This window comes from Artemia sp. Qi Xiang Cuo, chromosome 2 (assembly GCF_049724085.1).
Source record: "Artemia sp. Qi Xiang Cuo chromosome 2, ASM4972408v1, whole genome shotgun sequence".
Taxonomy (NCBI): domain Eukaryota; kingdom Metazoa; phylum Arthropoda; class Branchiopoda; order Anostraca; family Artemiidae; genus Artemia; species Artemia sp. Qi Xiang Cuo.
In genome coordinates this window covers 1,254,045-1,273,253 of record NC_142795.1, presented here as the reverse complement: position 1 = coordinate 1,273,253, position 19,209 = coordinate 1,254,045, and the positions used below count along the sequence as shown (strand labels likewise).

The following is a 19,209-nucleotide window of genomic DNA, read 5'->3' as shown; positions in this document are numbered from 1 at the left end:
GTCAAATATACAGTGACCGTCATCAGTAGTAAAACTAAGCAAAAACAATTTAAAACAAAAGTTTATATACGAAATCAAATAAAACTACATATTGTTTAATTCTCTAATTCTTTTCAAAGCAAAGGCGGAAGCTAGCCTCTTTGACCTTCGGATTCGGTTCATTAGCGATCAATGGTATAAAATTTGGACGGAGGTCAACTACATTGGGTGAATTAAACTTTACTCTGTCAGATTTTAATAAATTATCATAGAAAGAGTTCAGCCCAAATTCACATGTATCCCGATTCAAAGCAATATTCTTGAATAAAATTTTCTTTATTTTAAGAGTTTCATGAATATTTTGCTTTAAACCCCGATCCCTAGAAATCAAAGAGACATTCTCGAACAAAATAAAATGGTCTCGAAAATTGAAAATATTTTCTGAAAGGGCTGAAGTAAAATCTTCAGCCTTAGAATCTTGCTTTAAAGCCGAAGAAATAGAATCTTTATGTTGTAATTATCTCATTTCCAAACTCTGATAAGTACGTCCCACATATGAGCTTCCGCAAGTAAATCGGACCTGATAAACCCCACTTTGTTGCCCCGATGAAGTTATATCCTTCCCAGAATTTAGAAAACTACCTAAGTATTATTACTCTTTAAAGCTACCCTTAGACCATTGCTTTGTAGAATTCTTTTAAGTTTTTCACTTAGCCCGGGTACATATGGTAAGGAACAAAAAACATTCTTCTCCCGAGTTGTCTCCAAGACTTCCTTGGAAATCTCTAGAAACATTTTTCTTCTTTTTGAAAAAGTCTGGTTAATTAGCCACTCAAGATTCTATTTCTTTGGCTTTAAAGCAAGATTCTAAGTCTGAAGATTTTACTTCAGCCCTTTCAGAAAATATTTTCAATTTTCCAGGCCATTTTATTTTGTTCGAGAATGTCTCTTTGATTTCAAGGGATCGGGGTTTGAAGCAAAATTTTCGTGAAACTCTTGAAATAAAGAAAATCTTATTCAAGAATATTGCTTTTAATCGGGATATAGGTAAATTTGGGCTGAACTCTATCTATGATAATTTATTAAAATCTGACAGAGTAAAGTTCAATTCACCCAATCTAGTTGACCTCTGTCCACATGTTATACCATTGAACGCTAATGAACCGAATCCAAGAAGGTAAAAAAACTAGCTTCCACCTTTGCTTTGAAAAGAATTAGAGAATTAAAAATATAAAGTTTAATTTAATTTCGCATATAAACTTTTGTTTTAAATTGTTTTTGCTTAGTTTTACTACTGATGGCGGTCACTGTATATGTGACCGAAATATCTGGTATTTTTGTGAATTTCTATACACTGTCTATTAAAAAGGATTTTATCCCTATTTTGAACTTTTATTTTATCGTCATGGAAAGGCAGTGTGTATGATTTCTATGGGACTTATCTAGATTTCTACGGTTTGGTTATGTTTTTCTATGAATTAATCAATATTTCTCTGTATTAGTCATGATTATTTTTTAGACGTTGCCCATGATTTATACATTTTGGTCTTGGTTTCTATGATTTGGTATGGATTTCTAGGGTTGGTCCTGATTTATACAGTTTGATCTTAATTGTTTATGAATATGTTCAGATTTTAAGAGAATGGCCATTATTTCTACAGTTTGTTCATGATTTTTATTATTTCAACGGGATTTATGTGTATTGATCACGATCTTTTAGAGGTTGGCCCTGATTTCTGCAGTTAGGTCTTAATTTCTATGGTATGGTCTTGATTGCTAGGATTGGCCCTGATTTCTACAGTTTGTTCTTGATTTTTATGAATTTGTCCGGAATTCAAGAGGATGGCTTTAATTTCTACAGTATCGTCTTGATTTCTTATGAATTTGTTAGATTTTAAATGTATTGCTTATAATTTTTAGAGGTAGGCCACGATTTCTACACTTTGGTCATGATTTCTGAGGCTTGTTCATGATTTCTGTGGTTTGTTCTGGATTTTTAGGGTTGGACCTGATTTTTTTCATAAATTTGTTTGAATTTTCATGCATTGGTAATTATTTCTATGAATCCTTCTGAATCTCTATACATTGGTTATGATTTCTATGTTTTTTTTTTGGATTTATATGGTCCGATCATGATTTCTATAGTTTTGTCTCGATGTGTTTTGTTTTGGTCTAGATATTTAGGGTTGAGCCTGATTTTAATGAATTTTTGTGGACTTTTATGAATAGCGTGTGATTCCTATGTAATTTTTCTGGATTTTTATGTATTGATTATGATTTTCTATAAGTTCGTGGGGATTTCTATGTATTAGTCACGATTTATTTTAGACACTGGCCATGATTTCTATAGTTTGGTCTTGATCTCTATGGTTTGGGCAGGATTTCTAGGACTACCCCTGATTTTTTTTTATGAATTTGTCGGGATTTCTATGCATTGGTTATGATTTATAGGGATTCCTCTAAAATTTCTATGCATTGCTTATGATTTCTACGGGATTTTTCACGATCTGTATGGACTGGCCAGTATTTGTGCAGTTTTGTTATGATATCATTGACATTGTCTGGATTTTTAGTTATGACCCCGTTTCATATTAGGTTGTGTGGATTTATCTTTATTGTAATTGATTTCTATGGTTTTTGGTTTCTTATGAATTAGTCCAGATTTAAATGCACCGCTAATGATTTCTATGAACTCTCCTGAACTTCTATGCATTGATTAAGATTTTTACGGGATTTGTTCTAGAATTCTATTGACCGTTTATGTTTTCTACAGTTTTTTCTTGATGTCTCTGGTATGGTCTGGATTTTTCTGGATTGACCCTGATTTTAATGGGTTTATGGGGATTTCTATGCAATGCTTATGATTTCAACGAATTCTACCACATTTTTATTTATTTGTTATGATTTTTTAGAAGTTGCCCATGATTTCTACAGTTTAGTTTTAATTACTAAGCTTTGGTCTTTATTTCTACGGTTTGCTCCAAATTTCTAGAGTTGCCCCTGGTTTTTACAGTTTGGTCTTGATTTTTATGAATTTGTCCAGATTTAAATAAGATGCTCCTAATTTTTATAGTTTGGTCTTGATTTTTATAAATGTGTCGGAATTTCTATGTACTACTACTACTACTACTAAAAACTCACTGCGGCACCAAGCTGCCTGAGACCAAAACAGCCACCCACACTCCTCCCACATCCAAATCTATTCAAAGCCTCCCTTTTTAAGCCCTCCAACGAAGTTTCAAGAAGTTCATCCTCCCTTTTTACACCTACCATGATTTTTAGAGGTTAGCCATGATTTCTAAAGTTTGGTCTCAATTTCTATAGTTTGGTCTGGCTTTTAATTGTTTGGTCTGGAATTCTAGGGTTGCCCCTGATTTCTACAGTTTGGTCTTGATTTTTATGGTTTCATCTAAATTTCTAGGGCAGTTTGGTCGTGATTCTTATGAATTTTTTTCGGATTTCAAAAGGATGTCCCTAGCTTTTACAGTTGGTCATGATTTTTAATGAATTCGTCCGGATATGAATGTACTGGTCATGCTTTTATAGGGTTTGGCAATTATTTCTACAGTTCTGTCTTGATTTCTATGGTTTCATCCGGATTTCTAGGATTGGTCCAGGTTTCCTGCACCCCGGGTGCCTGCAGCCAACATACAACCGAACGTTTTTATTCAAATAACTTCATTCGAGCTGGGTTCCCTTATATTCACTTAGCTTGGCGCCCCACGCTACTACGCATGGCAACCTCTAAAAAATCATAACCAATACATAGAAATACAATCCAGAATATTTTGTTTAAAATATAAGCATTGCATAGATTTCCACAAAAATTCACAAAAATCAGGTTCAATCCATAAAAATCAAGACTCTACGGGATACATCAAGACAAAACTGTAGAAATCATAACCGGTCCATTGAAATCTAGAAAAAAACCGTAGAAATAATACTCAATGTATAGAAATTTCGGAGAATTCATAGAAATCATTACCAGTACTTAAAAATCCAGACTAATTCCTAAAAAACAGAAATTCATAGAAATCATAAGCAGTGCATAGAAATCCACATCAATTCATAAGAAACAGGGTCAACCCTAAAATTCAAGACCAAACCAAAAACATCGTAAAGAACTTTATAAACCCCGACAGGTCCATAGAAATACTGAAAAATCCCGTAGAAATCATAAGCAATTCACAGAAATTCAGGAGAATTCATAGAAATCATACCTAATGCATAGAAATCCAGACGAATTCATAAGAAAATCAGACTTAACCCTAGAAAACCACACCAAACCATAGAAATCAAGACCAAATAATAGAAATCATGGCCAACGTCTAAAAAAACATGACTAATACATAGAAATCCCTTCAAATTCATAGAAAACCAGAAACAATACATAGAAATCATGAAAAGTCAATAGAAATCATACGCTATGCATAGAAATTCACACAAATTCATTAAAATCAGGGTCAACCCTAAAAATCCAGACCAAAAAAAAAAGACATCAAGACAAAACTATAAAAATCATGACCGGATCATACAAATCCAGGAAAATCCCATAGAAATCATAACCAATCCATACAAATTCAGGAGGATTCATAGAAGATAATTACCAATGCACAGAAATCCAGAGAAACTCATAAAAAATCAAGATCAACCCTAGAAATCAAGAATGTACCATAGAAATCCAGGCCAAGCCCCAGAAATCAAAACCAAACTGTAGAAATCGTGGCCTACCTCTAAGAAATCATGATGAATAAATTGAAATTCTATCAAATTCATAAAAAATCAAGAGCATATTGTAGAAATTGAGGCCATCCTCTCGAAATCCAGACAAATTCATAAAAAATCAAGATCATACTGTAGAAATCAGGGTCACCCCTAGAGATTAAGACCAAATCATAGAAATTGAGACCAAACCATATAAATCAAGACCAAGCCAGAGAAATCAAGGCCAACCTCTAGAAACTTCTGACCAATACATAGAAATACCTATGAATTCATAAAAATCATATCCAATACATATAAATCTGGAAGAATTAATAAAAATCATACACGATGCATAGAGATCCAGACAAATTCATAAAAATCAGGGACAACCCTAAAAATCTAGACCAAACCAAAGATATCAAGACAAAACAGTATAAATCATGACTAATATATAGAAATCCAGATGAATTCATAAGTATCAAGACCTAACTGTAGAAGTCCTGTCCAAGTATAACAAAAATCATGCTTAAGACAAAGAAATCCCGACGAATACATAGAAAACCATAACCGAACCTTAGTAATCCAGAAAAATCCCATAGAAATCAAACGCCATGCAGAGGAATCCAAATTTCATTAAAAATCAGGGTGAACCCTAAACCTCCTGATGAAACCAAAATACATCGAGACAAAATTATAGAAGTCATGAACAGACCATGCGAATCCAGAAAAATCCCAAGAAATCATAATCAATGCATAGAAATTCAGGAAGATTCATAAAAATCATCGCTAATAAACAGAAATCCGGACGAATACATAAAATTCAGGGCCAACCCCAGAAATCCAGACCAAACCATAGAAATTAAGAAAAAACCATAAAAATCATAGCCAATCTCTAATAAATCATAACAATTTCATAGAAATCCTACCAACTTCTTAAAAAATCAAGACCACACTGTGAAAATGAAGGCCATCCTCTTGAAATCCAGACCAATTCCTAAGAAATCAAGACCAAACTGTAGAAATAAAAGCCAAACCTAGAAATCCAGACCAAACCATAAAAAATCAGCGCCAACCCTAGAAATCACTACTAAAGTGCAGAAATCAAGACAAAACTGTAGAAATCATGACCAATACATAGAAATCCATACAAATTCATAAAAATCATAACCAATATATAGAAATCTGGAATAGTTAATAGAAATCATACGCAATGCATAGAAATCTTTTCAAATTCATAAGAACAGTGTCAATCTTCAAATCCAGATCAAACCAGAGATATCAAGACAAGACTGTACTAGCAGCATTTACCAATGCTTTGCTTTTCTTAGAATTGTCATTAATTTCTATGGTGATATTAATAAACATTTTAAAAATTCGATTTGCTAGCGTTTCTCAAAATTAATGGACACACAACAAAGTAATGCATAAAATATTTTAATTGAAATAATGTCATATACAATGTTGCATGATATTAACATCATCACATAAAACACTTAAATGTTTGAATTCGTTCCCAAAAATTGTTCATAATATTTTCTCTAACAGGGCACTTATTCCATTTCGATGTCATATACGACTTTTATTGTGTTTTCAGCTACAATCACATCATACATCTTATCACTGGTATTCCTGTGTTCCTTGACTGTATCTGATTGTAAACTGTCGACGATACTACCAACATTCACCGATACTTTGCTTTTCTTAGAATTGTCATTAATTTCCATGGTGATATTATCTTTCAATGCCCTTTTTATTTTGCAGGCGATTTCACTGTCTATTACCACATTATTTTTACACATGTAACAATTCTGACACTGAGACATGATATGTTTTATGGCATTGGTGCAACAGTATGCCTGTCTTCTTGTTACCTTCCGTTTAAGGCTCATAACCGAAAGATGGCGATATGATTTATCAAGAGGTAACGTGTTACCCGCGCTACGAGCAAGAAGTTGACCCTCGTTGTCAACTATTACTTTTAGGTATGAAATATTGTTAAACAATATCATCTCGGAGAATTTTATTCTTTTATATCCACCATCAGTAATGAAGTTATTGGGTAGTCCAAAAAAGTTTAATCTCTCACTGTCTTGACGATGCAAACATACATTTTCAATGATGTACCCATTAGTGCTTGTTTCATAGTTAATATATTTGCCTTTTTCAGCATTCAATGCTACGATAACTCTATTATGTGCACATAATTTCTTGAAATATTTCATCTTCACTTTTTCTCCATTGCTATTATTGTGTTAAATGATGGTATCTGATGGTAAAGTACTAGTGATACTATTAACGTTCAGTGATGCTTGGCTTTTCATTGAATTGTCTCTAATTTCCTTGGCGATGTTATCTGTCCATGCCCTTTTAACTTTGCTCTCGATCATACTGTCTATTACCACATTATTTTTAACACAGTTAACAATTATGACACTGAGACATGATATGTCTTATGATATCGGTTGAGCAATACACCTGTCTTCTTTTTATCTTCCGTTGAATGCTTATAACCTAAAGATAGCAACAAGATTTATGTATAGGTGACGTGTTATCCGCGCTACAAGCAAAAAGTTGGAACTCGTTGTCATATCAAACATCAGTAATGATGAATTTTTTTCGATAGTCCAAAGAATTTTAATCTCTCACTGTCATGACAATGCACCCATACATTTCCAATTGTGTCACCATTAGTGCTTTTTCATAGTTCAAATATTTGTCTTTGTTAGCATTCAATGCTGCGATAACTCTGTTATGTGCACATACTTTTTTGAAGTATTTCTTCTTCACTTTTTCATCCTTGCTATTATTCTGTTCACTGGTGATATCTGATGGTAAACGACCAGTGATAGTATTAACGTTCAGTGATACTTTGCTTTTCATTGAATTGTCTTTAATTTCCTTGGCGATGTTATCTGCGCATGCCCTTTTAATTCTGCTCTCAATTACACTGTCTATTAACACATTATTTTTACACAGGTTACGGCTCCGAAATACAAACATGACATGATTGATAACAATGATGCTGGAGTAAGCTCGTCTTGCTTTTACGTTCTGTTGAATGGTAACACCACAAATATGTTGACATGATGTATCAAGATTACCCACACAGTGTGTAAGAAGTTGGCCCTCGTCATCAACTATTACTTTTAGGCTTGCATTATCTTTGAGCACTATTATCTTTGGAAATTAAACTCTGGCATAACTAACACAATGACCATTGAATTTTTTGATAATCAAAAGAAATTCAATCTCTCACTGCCACAACAACCTTCGCATACGTTTCCAGTGATGTCACAATTAGTGTTTATTTCGCAATTCAAAAATTTTTCCTTGTCAGCATTCAATGCTAGGACAACTCTATCATGTAGAGATACTTTCTCGAAACAAATCATCTTTATTTTTTTAAATAAGACGTATGGGGTTATCCTTCCAGTGCACAATTAATAATGATCGAAACATAGAATAAACCAAGTATTTTCGAGGACCAACCATAGAGTATAAGTGGGGCGGCCGCAAAAGAAAAAAAATCCAAAACCTATGTTCACCAGATAGGCCAAACAGATTTTTAAGACATAAAAAAAGTTAAAAAAAATTGTCTTGTTTTTCATCCTAAGAATCAAAAATGATTAAGATTCACCTCAAGGGCTAAGTTTGCAAGCTACCCGAAGGTAGTTTTTATACGCTTTTTAATTTTCGTATTGATCTTTATCATCCCCTGAAGGTCCAATTTCAAAGACATTCCACGGATTGAATTCAAAAGTTCAAGAATGGGTAGTAGAAAGGGGTGTTTTTTAAAACCCAAGATGATATACAATATACAAACAGGCTTAACATAATTTCAATATAAACTCAATGGGTGTGATCGGACATATTACAATTTTTGGAGATCGAATCATAGTTCATAAGCCATCAAAAGAATACGTCTGTCCTGCTGGAATCTCAAATCACCATGGTATGCATATTCTCGGAATGATGCCAAAAGTAGTGCCCGGAAACAGATCACTGATCCAATTGACAAATCCATGGCGCAAATAACTTGTTACGATGTAGTGACGTTTAACAGCACTTGGCCAACGTTCCTGAAACAATACATGGATCGCCTTAGACTATATTTCTAAAATCATTATATTTTCAGTGACTTCTTGGCTCAGTCGAGAAACATGTCGTTCTTTTACCGTATGAAATCATGGGTCTCACGTTCAATTTCTACATCTAACATAAATTTCATAAAATCAATGGAAAACTGCTTAGAAGCTAAAAAAAATTGGTCTTTGGAGAGGAAAACATGTTACCTTTTATAATTGTAGCTAACATTCACACCATCTATGAATTTGGTTATGGCGGGACAGGGCACCGCTTAAAGTAATAGGCCGATTGCATGGTGGGGTAGGCCGATTGCATGGTGGGGTAATAGTACTGTATTAATACAATACTACTGCCCTTTCTTACTTTTTAAAGTAGCTCAAAAGACATGTATGCATCATTTCTTAGTCGAAACAAGCCTCCAAACGCTAGATAGCGTTTCTGATTTTTATTTTAAGCACTTGAGCCAGTTTACCCCTTTTATGATTCTACTACTCTTTGAACAGAGCAATAGCAAGAAAATTTAGCAAAAATAATATTTGAAAATTGCTCTGGGATACGACGAACAACATATTTGTAGCTAGCCGACGTAGTTACCATTTCGATGTGCTTTTGATGTAACATAAGGTTTCTTGAGGCTACTGGGGGAGATTGACATAAAGCTCAGTTGGCAAACCCTTGAACGGGAGTAGATGAACATCATATCCCATTATCAAAACGGCATGCTTTATAAATCATCGTCGTAATAAAAAAGAGGAACAAAAAAGTAGAGAACACATTTATGAGATAGGTTTAAGCAGTTCGAGACGGCTTCAGGTTTCTATAGCACTGTGGTTCACTTTGCTCGAGTGGTTTGACCCAAATTGACCATAAATACCAAAATTCTTAGTGTGAAAGAGAAACTTTCAAAAAATAAAAAAACTTGTATATCCATTTGTCCCTCTCTGAAACCTATAATCTTTCTCTCCCTCTCTTTCTCTCTCTCTCAGTCTGCATCTCGTTCTCTCTTTCCCTCTCTCTTTCTCTACAAATATGGCAAAAGTAAAAATTTGTTAATCATTTCTTTCTATGTAGGAACAGTTAGAACAATTTTGTAGGAACAATTTTCTAGGAACAGCTGGATACTAAACTTAAAAGTTTAAAATTTGACAATGTGGAAGATGTTTGGAATAATTTTAGAAAAACAATTTGTGAAGTTGCTGATGGTGTTTTAGGGAAGAAAGTTAGGGCTGCAGCTAGGAATATTATTGTTAAAAATCTTTATGTCTAATAGAGACCAGAAGAGGCTAGTACAAGAATTATCTGAGTGATAGATCATATGAAAACAAAAGGAATGTAACGACAGTGGAGAAAGCAGTAAAATATGAACTAAGGAGGTGTGAAGTGGAGGCCATGAAAAAAATTGCAGAGGATCTGGAATATGCAGCTAGACGGCATAATAGTAATATCTTGTACTGTCATGTTAATAAATTGAGAGGGAATAGTCAATCCTGACTTGTACCAGTTAAAAATAGGAACGGGGCCAAAATTAGTGACAAGGAAAGAGCTAAAGCGATATGGGCAGAACATTTTGAGAATATGATAAACCAAGATAGAGTTGCAGGAACAGATATAGAGGAAAAGAAAATAGTTTTTGATGCCTTGGATGTGAAGGAAGATTTAGTTTCGTGAGCAAGAATTAGCGACAGTACTAAAAGAACTAATAAAATAGTAAGTCTCCAGGTGCTGATGCTGATAGTCTGGTAAATAAGTTTTTTAAACATGGTGGCTCTGAGGTTGGAAATAAATTACTGAAGATTATGAATATGATTTTTGAAAAAGGGGAAGTACTAAGCAATTTTAGGAAAAGCCTAATTAAACCACTGTATTAGAAACGTGATAAGAGTTAGTGTTGTAATTATCAAGGCATTAGTATGTTGTCTGTAAGTTGCAAATTACATAGTAATATGATACTTTTTAGACTGAGAGATGCTGTAGACATTATTCTAAGAGAAGAACAGTGTGGGTTTAGAAAAGGTAGAGGATGCGTCAAGCATATTTTCACTCTTAGGTTAATAATTGAGAAGTGCCTGAGTCATCAAACACTTTTGGTTTTGAGTTTTGTAGATTTTGAGCAAGCGTTCGATATTGTTGATAGAAGAGCTTTAGCGAAGGTCTTATCCTTGTATGGCATACTACAGAAACACATTAAAGTGACTAGTGCTATGTAAGAGAATAACACTGCTGCGGTTAAGGTAGGAAATGAGGTTAGCAGCTGGTTTCCTATTAAATCAGGAGTAAAGAAGGGTTGCGTTCTATCCCCCTTTATATGAATCATTTTGATATACATTGTCTTAAGGAGCACAGGAAAGGCAATGGAAGACCACGGAATCAAATGGAGAGGAAAACTCTCCTGGACTTAGATTATGCTGATGGTTTAAGCATCCTAGATGAATGTGTGAGCTGTATGAATGAACTTTTAGAGGTTTTGCGAGTTCGGGGTGCTCGAATAGTTGGATAATTATTGTTAATAAGACTAAGTCACCAAGGCTACGAATAGTTGAAGATTAAAAGTTTGCGTTTGGTAACGAAAAGATTCATCAGGTGGGAAGCTTCACTTATTTGGTAGTATTTTTAGTAATGACCGTGGGAGCAGTGAGGAAGTTGAACTTAGAATAGCCAAGGCTCAGGGTGTTTTTCAGTTAAAAAAAGATTGGAAGAATAGGAAGATAAGTCTGCGATTGAGGGTTAGAATATTGGAAGCTACAGTGATGACAATGTTCAAAGATGGCTCTGAAGCATGTGCACTCCGAAAAGTGGATGAAGATTTGCTAGATGCTTTCCATAGAAATTGCCTACTGATTGTTCTGGGTACCCGGCTGACTGACCATATTTCAACAGTAGGCTGTAAGAAAAATGTGGTTCAATCCCTCTTTCTAGGACTGTAATGAAAGAAAGGTTGATATGGCTAGGGCACGTTCTGCGGATGGAGGATGACCGATTGTCAAAGATTGTCCTTTTCGGCCAACCGTCTAGGGCAAAACGGAAAGTAGGTTGTTCTCATCGGGGGTAGGAGGATGTCATAAAGAAAGATGAAAAAGAAATGGGAACTTCCTGGGAGGTTTTAAACAGGGGGTCTTTGAATAAGTTGGGACGGAGGAGGATTGTATGCAGCTATGTTCGCCTCAGGCGGATTGGTGCTGCGGTGAGTTGTTAGTAGTAGTAGTTTCTATATGGCTATGTTTGGACAAATCAGTATCATTGAGATAAATAATTCTCAAGAGTTGCGTAGAGAGAAGAATTCCACAGACAGTTTTCCCAGATAGGGGTCGTTAAAATTAATTTTTGGGAAGGAAAATATCCATTTTCTACCCCCTAAATGTAAGTATGGCCCTTAACAACGCTAAATACTGCTTCTCAATGCAAAAGTACCGCTAGTATCAATGTGTATCATCATGCCTAATAAAATAGGGCTTGGGACTGTAGTTACAAAAACCCTGAAATATTGTTAAAAATTTGTAAATATGTTTTTTCTTTTATCAAAAGAATAATTTACATAGGCCAAACAGATTTCATTTATGGAATATTTTCTATGGATAAAAAAATGTTTAGACTGTGTTCATGTATCAATAACTGTGTGCCATCACCAAAAATTCCAACACTGTTAGCAAGAGAATCTAGAATCCTGTAAGGTTTTTTTTCTACCTTTGAGAGTAATTAATGAAAAAAAACTTTATCAAAAAATAAGTTTTTCAAAGAAAAGTAAAGAGCTTCAATAAACCAAAAATGAGTAGAAACGAAGTCAAATAATCTACAAAGTGTAAAACTACCACAAATCAACCGTCAAGAAATAAATGAAACCCAAAACAAGCAGAAATTACAATAAATAATCGGGTTAAACTCAAAATGAGCAGATATTAACACGAGTAGGACTGACAATCCCCATGCCTTCTCAAGACAAGAACATAATTTGTACTTTACTAAAAAAATAAACAAATGAACGTAGATTGTCAGTTTAATATGCACATACTGATATTTACTCCTTAGAGTGTTAACCATTTTTTTATTTATTAAATCAAAAATGTGTAAACATTTAAAATTTATTTTGTTTTCAGTAAAGTGGAAATTATATTCTGGCCTTGAGAAGGCACGGAGGTTGTCAGCCTAAATCGAAAAAGATCTTGAATAGCAACATACACATTAATTCTCCTCCGTAAACCCTTCTATGGAAAGATCCTCCCATGTAACCTCCCTCCCCACCAGAAAAATCCCCGCTACCAAAGAATATCTGTATACTTCCCAGTAACCAACAGTAGGCTATATGTTGACAAGGGACAAAGTTCATAGCTTGCAGCCCTTCCCAGAGGGACTGTGGGGGTCAAGTCATACTTTAAAGCTTAGTTATTAGATCTTCGACTACGCTGAACAAAATAGCTATTTAAAACTTTTGATCTGGCAACTTTGGAGGAAAAGGAGGCACGGAAGAAGGAATAGCTGCCCTCCAATATTTTTCGTCACTTAAAAAGGGCACAAATTTTATTAGGGGCAGTTTCTTATTGGTTAATAAGAAAAATATTTATATTGCTTTTTTCGATTTTTCTTATTAAAAATCAAAATCTTGAATTCATAATCATTGTTTAATCAACATTTTTCAACAAATTTTAATAATAGTTTAACTGTTGAATTTTGGATAGATGGGTACATTGAATGTTATTCGAATAAGTGAATTGAAAGTCTGTATAATCCTTAGGCTTCTACAAGGCTAAAGCCATTCTGACCACCATCACGTTACAACTTTTAGTCCCCCTGAAAATGCCCTGATAGCTTAAACTTCATTCCTTTACCCGTTCCTGAGATATCGCAGATACACCCTTTTGATAACCTTAGATGCACATACTACTGCTACTACTACTATTACCACTAACACTATTACTAATACTACTACTACTGCTACTACTGCTGCTAATACTACTATTACTACTACTACTACTGTTACAGCTGCTTCTACTACTACTGCTACTATTACTACTACTACTGCTACTGCTACTACTGTTGCTACTACTACTACTAATACTAATGCTACGGCTACTGCTTCTCTACTACATCTGCTACTACTACTTATACTACTACTACTACTACTACTACTACTGCTACTACTACTACTACTACTACTACTGCTGCTACCACTACTACTACTGCTACTACCACTACTACTGCTACAACTATACTACTACTATTACTACTACTACTACCGCTAATAATAATAATAATATTAATACTACTAATAACACTTGTAGTAGTAGTAGTAGGACTAGTAGTAGAACTAGTTGTAGTAGCAGTAGTACTGCTACTACTGCGGCTGTGAGTGCTTGTGACTGAGAATACTTGTGATTGTGGCTGCGACTAGTTTTGACGGTAACTGTGACTGCTTGTGACTGCAACTACTACTCTACCACTAGTATGACTACGACTTCATTGCTACTACTACACTACTAATACTAAAACTACTACTATTACCAAAACTACAACTACTACTACTACTACCACTACTACATGCTACTATTACTGCTATTACTACGACTACTATTACTACTACTGCTACCACTACTACTAATACTACTACTGCTACTACTACTACAACTCCTACTACTACTATTAGTATTACTACTACTACTAATACTACTACTATTACAGTCACAGCCACAGGCCACAGCCTACACCCACAGCCTAAGTAGTCACAAGTATTAAAAGCCATAATTGGTTGTAGTCGCAGTCCAAAATAATCCCAGTCGCAGTAGCAAGTAGTCACAGTCACAGACGGAAATAGTCACAGCAACAATTGCTAGTAATCTCAGGCACTAGTAGTCCAAGTCGCAATAGTCAAGGTTGAAGGTAGTGTCACTACTTGGTGGCTAAGACTACTTGTGACTGCAACTACTACTCTACTACTACTATTACTACAACGACTTCTACTGCTACTACTACTACTGCTAATACTGATACTACTACTACTACTACTATTACTACTACTACTACTATTACTACTACTACTACTCAAAACTACTACTACTACCACTACAACACTAATACTACTACTACTATTACTACTACTGTTACTACCACTACAATACTACTACTACGACTACTAAGACTAAAACTACTACTACTACTCTTACTACTACTACTACTAATACTACTTCCACTACTATTTCTACTGCTACTACTACTGCTAATACTAATACTCTAATTACTACTTCTACAACTTTTACTACTACTACTACTACTATTACTATTACTACGGTCGTAGCTGCAGTCGCAAGTAGTCATAAGTAGCCAAAGCCATAATATGTTGCAGTTGCAGTCACAAATAGTCCCAGTTGAAGTAACAAGTAGTCTTAGTCACAAGTAGTCACAATCACAGACAGAAATAGTTATACCCGCAATCAGAAGTCATGTCAGTCGCAAGTAGGCGCAGTCACAGGTAGTGTCAGTCGCAATCGCAAATATCTTTAGCGGCAATCGCAACTAGTAAGGGTCGTAAGTAGCTGAAATCGTAAGTAGTTGCAGTCGTAGTTGCAAGCAGTCGCAGTCGCAGTCACAAGTAGTCTTAGTGCAATTAGTTGCAGCCCCAAGTAGTCACATTTGTAAGTAATCGCAGTCGCAGCCTGAAGTTGTCACAGTCACAAGTATTTGCAATCGCACTTGTAAGTAGATGCAGTCGAAAGTAATTACAGTTGTAGTTGCAAGTAGTTGTATACGCAAGTAGTCGCAGTCGCAAATAATAAAGTTTGCTGATAGTTATAGTTGCAAGTACTTGCAGTCAGAGTCGCAAGTAGTCACAGTCATGGTCGTAGTTAGTCCCAGCTACAATTGCCAGGGGTCGTAAAAAGTCATAGCCACAGTTGCAAATAGACGCAGTCGCAAAGTAGTTGCAGTCAAAGTCACATTCGTAGTAATAGTAGTAGTAGCAGTAGTAGTAATACTAGAAGTTGTCACAGTCACAAGTATTTGCAGTCGCACTTGTAAGTAGATGCAGTCGAAAGTAATTACAGTTGCAGTTGCAAATAGTTGAATACGCAAGTAGTCGCAGTTGCAAATAGTAAAGTTTGCTAATAGTTATAGTTGCAAGTACTTGCAGTCAGAGTCGCAAGTAGTCACAGTCATAGTCGCAGTTAGTCCCAGCTGCAATTGCAAGTGGTCGGAAAAAGTCATAGCCACAGTCGCAAATAGACGCAGTCGCAAAGTAGTTGCAGTCAAAGTCACATTCATAGTAATAGTAGTAGTAGCAGTAGTAGTAATACTAGCAATTGTAGTAGTAGTAGTAATAGTAGTAGCAGCAGTACGTCCCCCTCAACAAGCCCTGAAATGTCCAACTTAATACCCTAAGCAATTAATCAGATTTGCTGATACACCCTTCTGAAAACCTGCATATATATGTTTCATTTTGGTTTCATTTAGCTCAAAATCCCCGTTGACATTCCCTGGTAGATCCGCCTTAATACCTATGGGGGAGAGTGCAGTAAAAAGGGCATGCAGAAAAATGACACTTGGACATTTAATCTCCAATTTAATGAGCCTCGTACGAAGTTTCTAATACTTCTTCCATTCAAAGCTGCCTGAGAAAAACAAAATAATACACTGAAGCCTTATCGCTCTTTACTTAGGCAGTGCACCAATGGCCTAAGTAATGCCGAATTTTCTTAAAGCATTTACCCACTTAAACCAAATATAAATGTAACGAATTTGATTTCAATCTTAGTTGTAAGACGCAGAAGCAATTGAATCAGTAATGTTCAGAACAGATTTTTTGTCCTATTTTGATTTAATCAAATCAGAGTTTGTAAGAATTAAAATTTACTTTTTTGAAAATGAGGTTCAGTTATTAATTTCAGAAGATTAGTAACAGGTAGCATCTGATTTAAAGGTAGCACATTGAAGGCAAACATTTTTAGTAATAGAAGACATAACTTGGTCTTCTAAAGGGAAGGGAAGGGAAGTTAGGGAAGCAGTAAGTCATGAAAACTTACATTGATATTAGGAAGAATTAAACTATACCTGGTTCTTCTATTGTCCAAAGCTATAATATTTTTGGAAGGTAGGCATCAAATGCGTTGTAAATTAAGCACAGTAGAAGTTTATTACCTACCTCCGGATTTGTGGCATAAGAAGCTGTGATGTGTTCTTACATACGTCTACACATTGTCTTCGCACTTTACGAATTTTCTCTCGCATCTCTGGACAGTCCCTTGTTTGACCAACACTTAAAAGAAGAAATCGATAAAAGGCCACTTGACTGTTCAAATCTACTATCATCTGTAAGAAAAAAGCAGTTTTAGAGGGACACTAGGCCTTCAGGATTTATTAACGAAGATTAAAGTTCAGCTTCTTTAGCCTGGGTCAGAAAAAAAAAATCAAAAACTAACATAACAGTTTATTTAAACACATTGGAAGAAATTTTCATTTATGGTTCAAATATTAAAATGATAATATTAAAAAAAAAAAGCTAAAGAGCATGCAGCCCCTTTTGAGAACTGAGTATATCAGCATTGGTGGACACATAAAACATCTAAAAATGTTTGTCTTGAATGTGCTACCTTTAAATCAGATGCTACCTGTTACTAATATTCGCTACTTGCTACTTCAACTGGGACTATTTGTGACTGCAACTGCAGCCTATTATGGCTTTGACTACTTATGACTACTTGCGACAGTATCAAGTTGAAGATGCAATAGTGTTTTTTTTTCATTTTTGATACTCAGCCACCAGTTAAAAGACTTGGGATTTACCAAGTAGTTGAGTTTGTTCTATGACAAAGGTTGTTTTTTTAATAAATTAACGATACTCAGTCACCAATTAAAAGAACGGAATTTACCAAGCAGCTTAGTTTGTTCTATACAACAGTACTATTTTATTAGTTTTTGATGCTCAGTCACCATTTAAAACACTCGGAATTTACCAAGTAGCTGAGTTTGTTCTATGCAAAAATATTTTCTTATTAATTTAGATACTCGGTCATCAATTGAATGAGATGGAATTTACCAAATAGCTTAGTTTGTTCAGTGCAAAAGTGCTTTCTTATTAATTTTTGATACTCATTCGTCAATTAAAAGACTTGGAATTTACAAAGTAGCTGAGCTTTTCTATGTAATAGTACTTTTTTATTAATTTTTTATAGTCAGTAACCAATAAAAAGACTTGGAATTTACCAAGTATCTGAGTTTTTTCTATTGAAAAGGGCTTTTTTTTTATAAATTTTCTATTCTCAATCATCAATTAAAAGACTTGGAATTTACCAAGTAGCTGAGTTTGTTGTAGGCCTATGCAAAAGTGCTTTAAAAAAAATTGATTTCTTATGCTCAGTCATCAACAAAAAGATTCGGAATGTACCAATTAGCTGAGTTTGTTATTTTTTTTTATTAATTTTTAATACTCAGTCACCTATTGAAACACTTGGAATTTATCAAGTAGCTGAGTGTGTTCTATGCAAAAGTGTTGTTTTTCATTAATATTGATGCTCAGTCACCAATTAAAAGACTTGGAATTTATCTAGTAGTTGAGTTTGTTCTGTGCAAAAATGTTTTCTTATTAACTTTTGATACTCAGTCATATATTGAATGACTTGTAGTTTACCAAGTAGCTGAGTTTGTTCTATGTAAAAATGTTTTTATTATTTTTTATGCTCAGTTACCAATTAAAAGACTTGGAATGTACCAAGTAGTTGAATTTGTTTGATACTAAAGCACTTTTTTTTTACTAATTTTTGATACTCAGTCACCAATTAAAAGACATGGAATGGACGTCTGAGTAGTCTATGCAAAATAGGGTTTATTGAAGTCAACTTTACTAAGACCATACTAACATTTTCTAAAAGCCAAGAAGATTCTCCAAATTACTTTTTAATCTTTTCGGGTGATTATTTCACGGACTTGGTCAAATAGATCTCTATTCAAAACAGTCTATGCAAAAGTCTTTTCAAAATCAGATTTACTGAAATGAACTTTACTATGACCATACTAACATTTTCTAAAAACCGAAGATAATTCTCCAGTTTTTTTTTATCTTTTCAGGTGATTGTTTCATTGACTTGGTCAAATGGGGCCGTGAATAGTTTATGCAAATTCAGATTTATTGAAGTCAACTTTACTAAGACCTTACAAACATTTCCCAGAAACCAAGAGGATTTTCCAAATTTCTTTTTAATCTTTTCGGGGGTTTGTTTCATTGAGCTTGGTCAAATAGGCCTATGAACAGTCTATGCAAAATCAGATTTACTGAAGTCAACTTTACTAAGATTATACCAACATTTTCTAGAAACCAAAAAGATTCTGCAAATTTCCTTTTAATCTTTTCGGGTGATTGTTTAATGACTTGGTCAAATGGGCCTCTGAACAGTCTATGCAAAATCATATTTATTGAAGTCGACTTTGCCATGACCATACTAACATTTTCCAATAAAAAAACAA

General features: G+C 34.5%; 1 protein-coding gene across 5 annotated transcripts in view; it reads right to left on the bottom strand.

Moving 5' to 3' along the window:
• The window catches only part of LOC148954790 (regulator of G protein signaling 7-binding protein-like), a 195,870-nt gene that overhangs the window by 93,243 nt on the left and 83,418 nt on the right, over positions 1-19,209 (bottom strand). For 4 of the 5 annotated variants that reach the window (XM_089107940.1, XM_089107936.1, XM_089107939.1 and 1 more), the window contains exon 2: positions 16,892-17,058. In XM_089107940.1, the coding sequence (XP_088964066.1) occupies positions 16,892-17,058 (167 nt within the window). The remainder of the gene's footprint in view (positions 1-16,891; positions 17,059-19,209) is intronic. The other variant, XM_089107941.1, reaches the window with a different exon arrangement.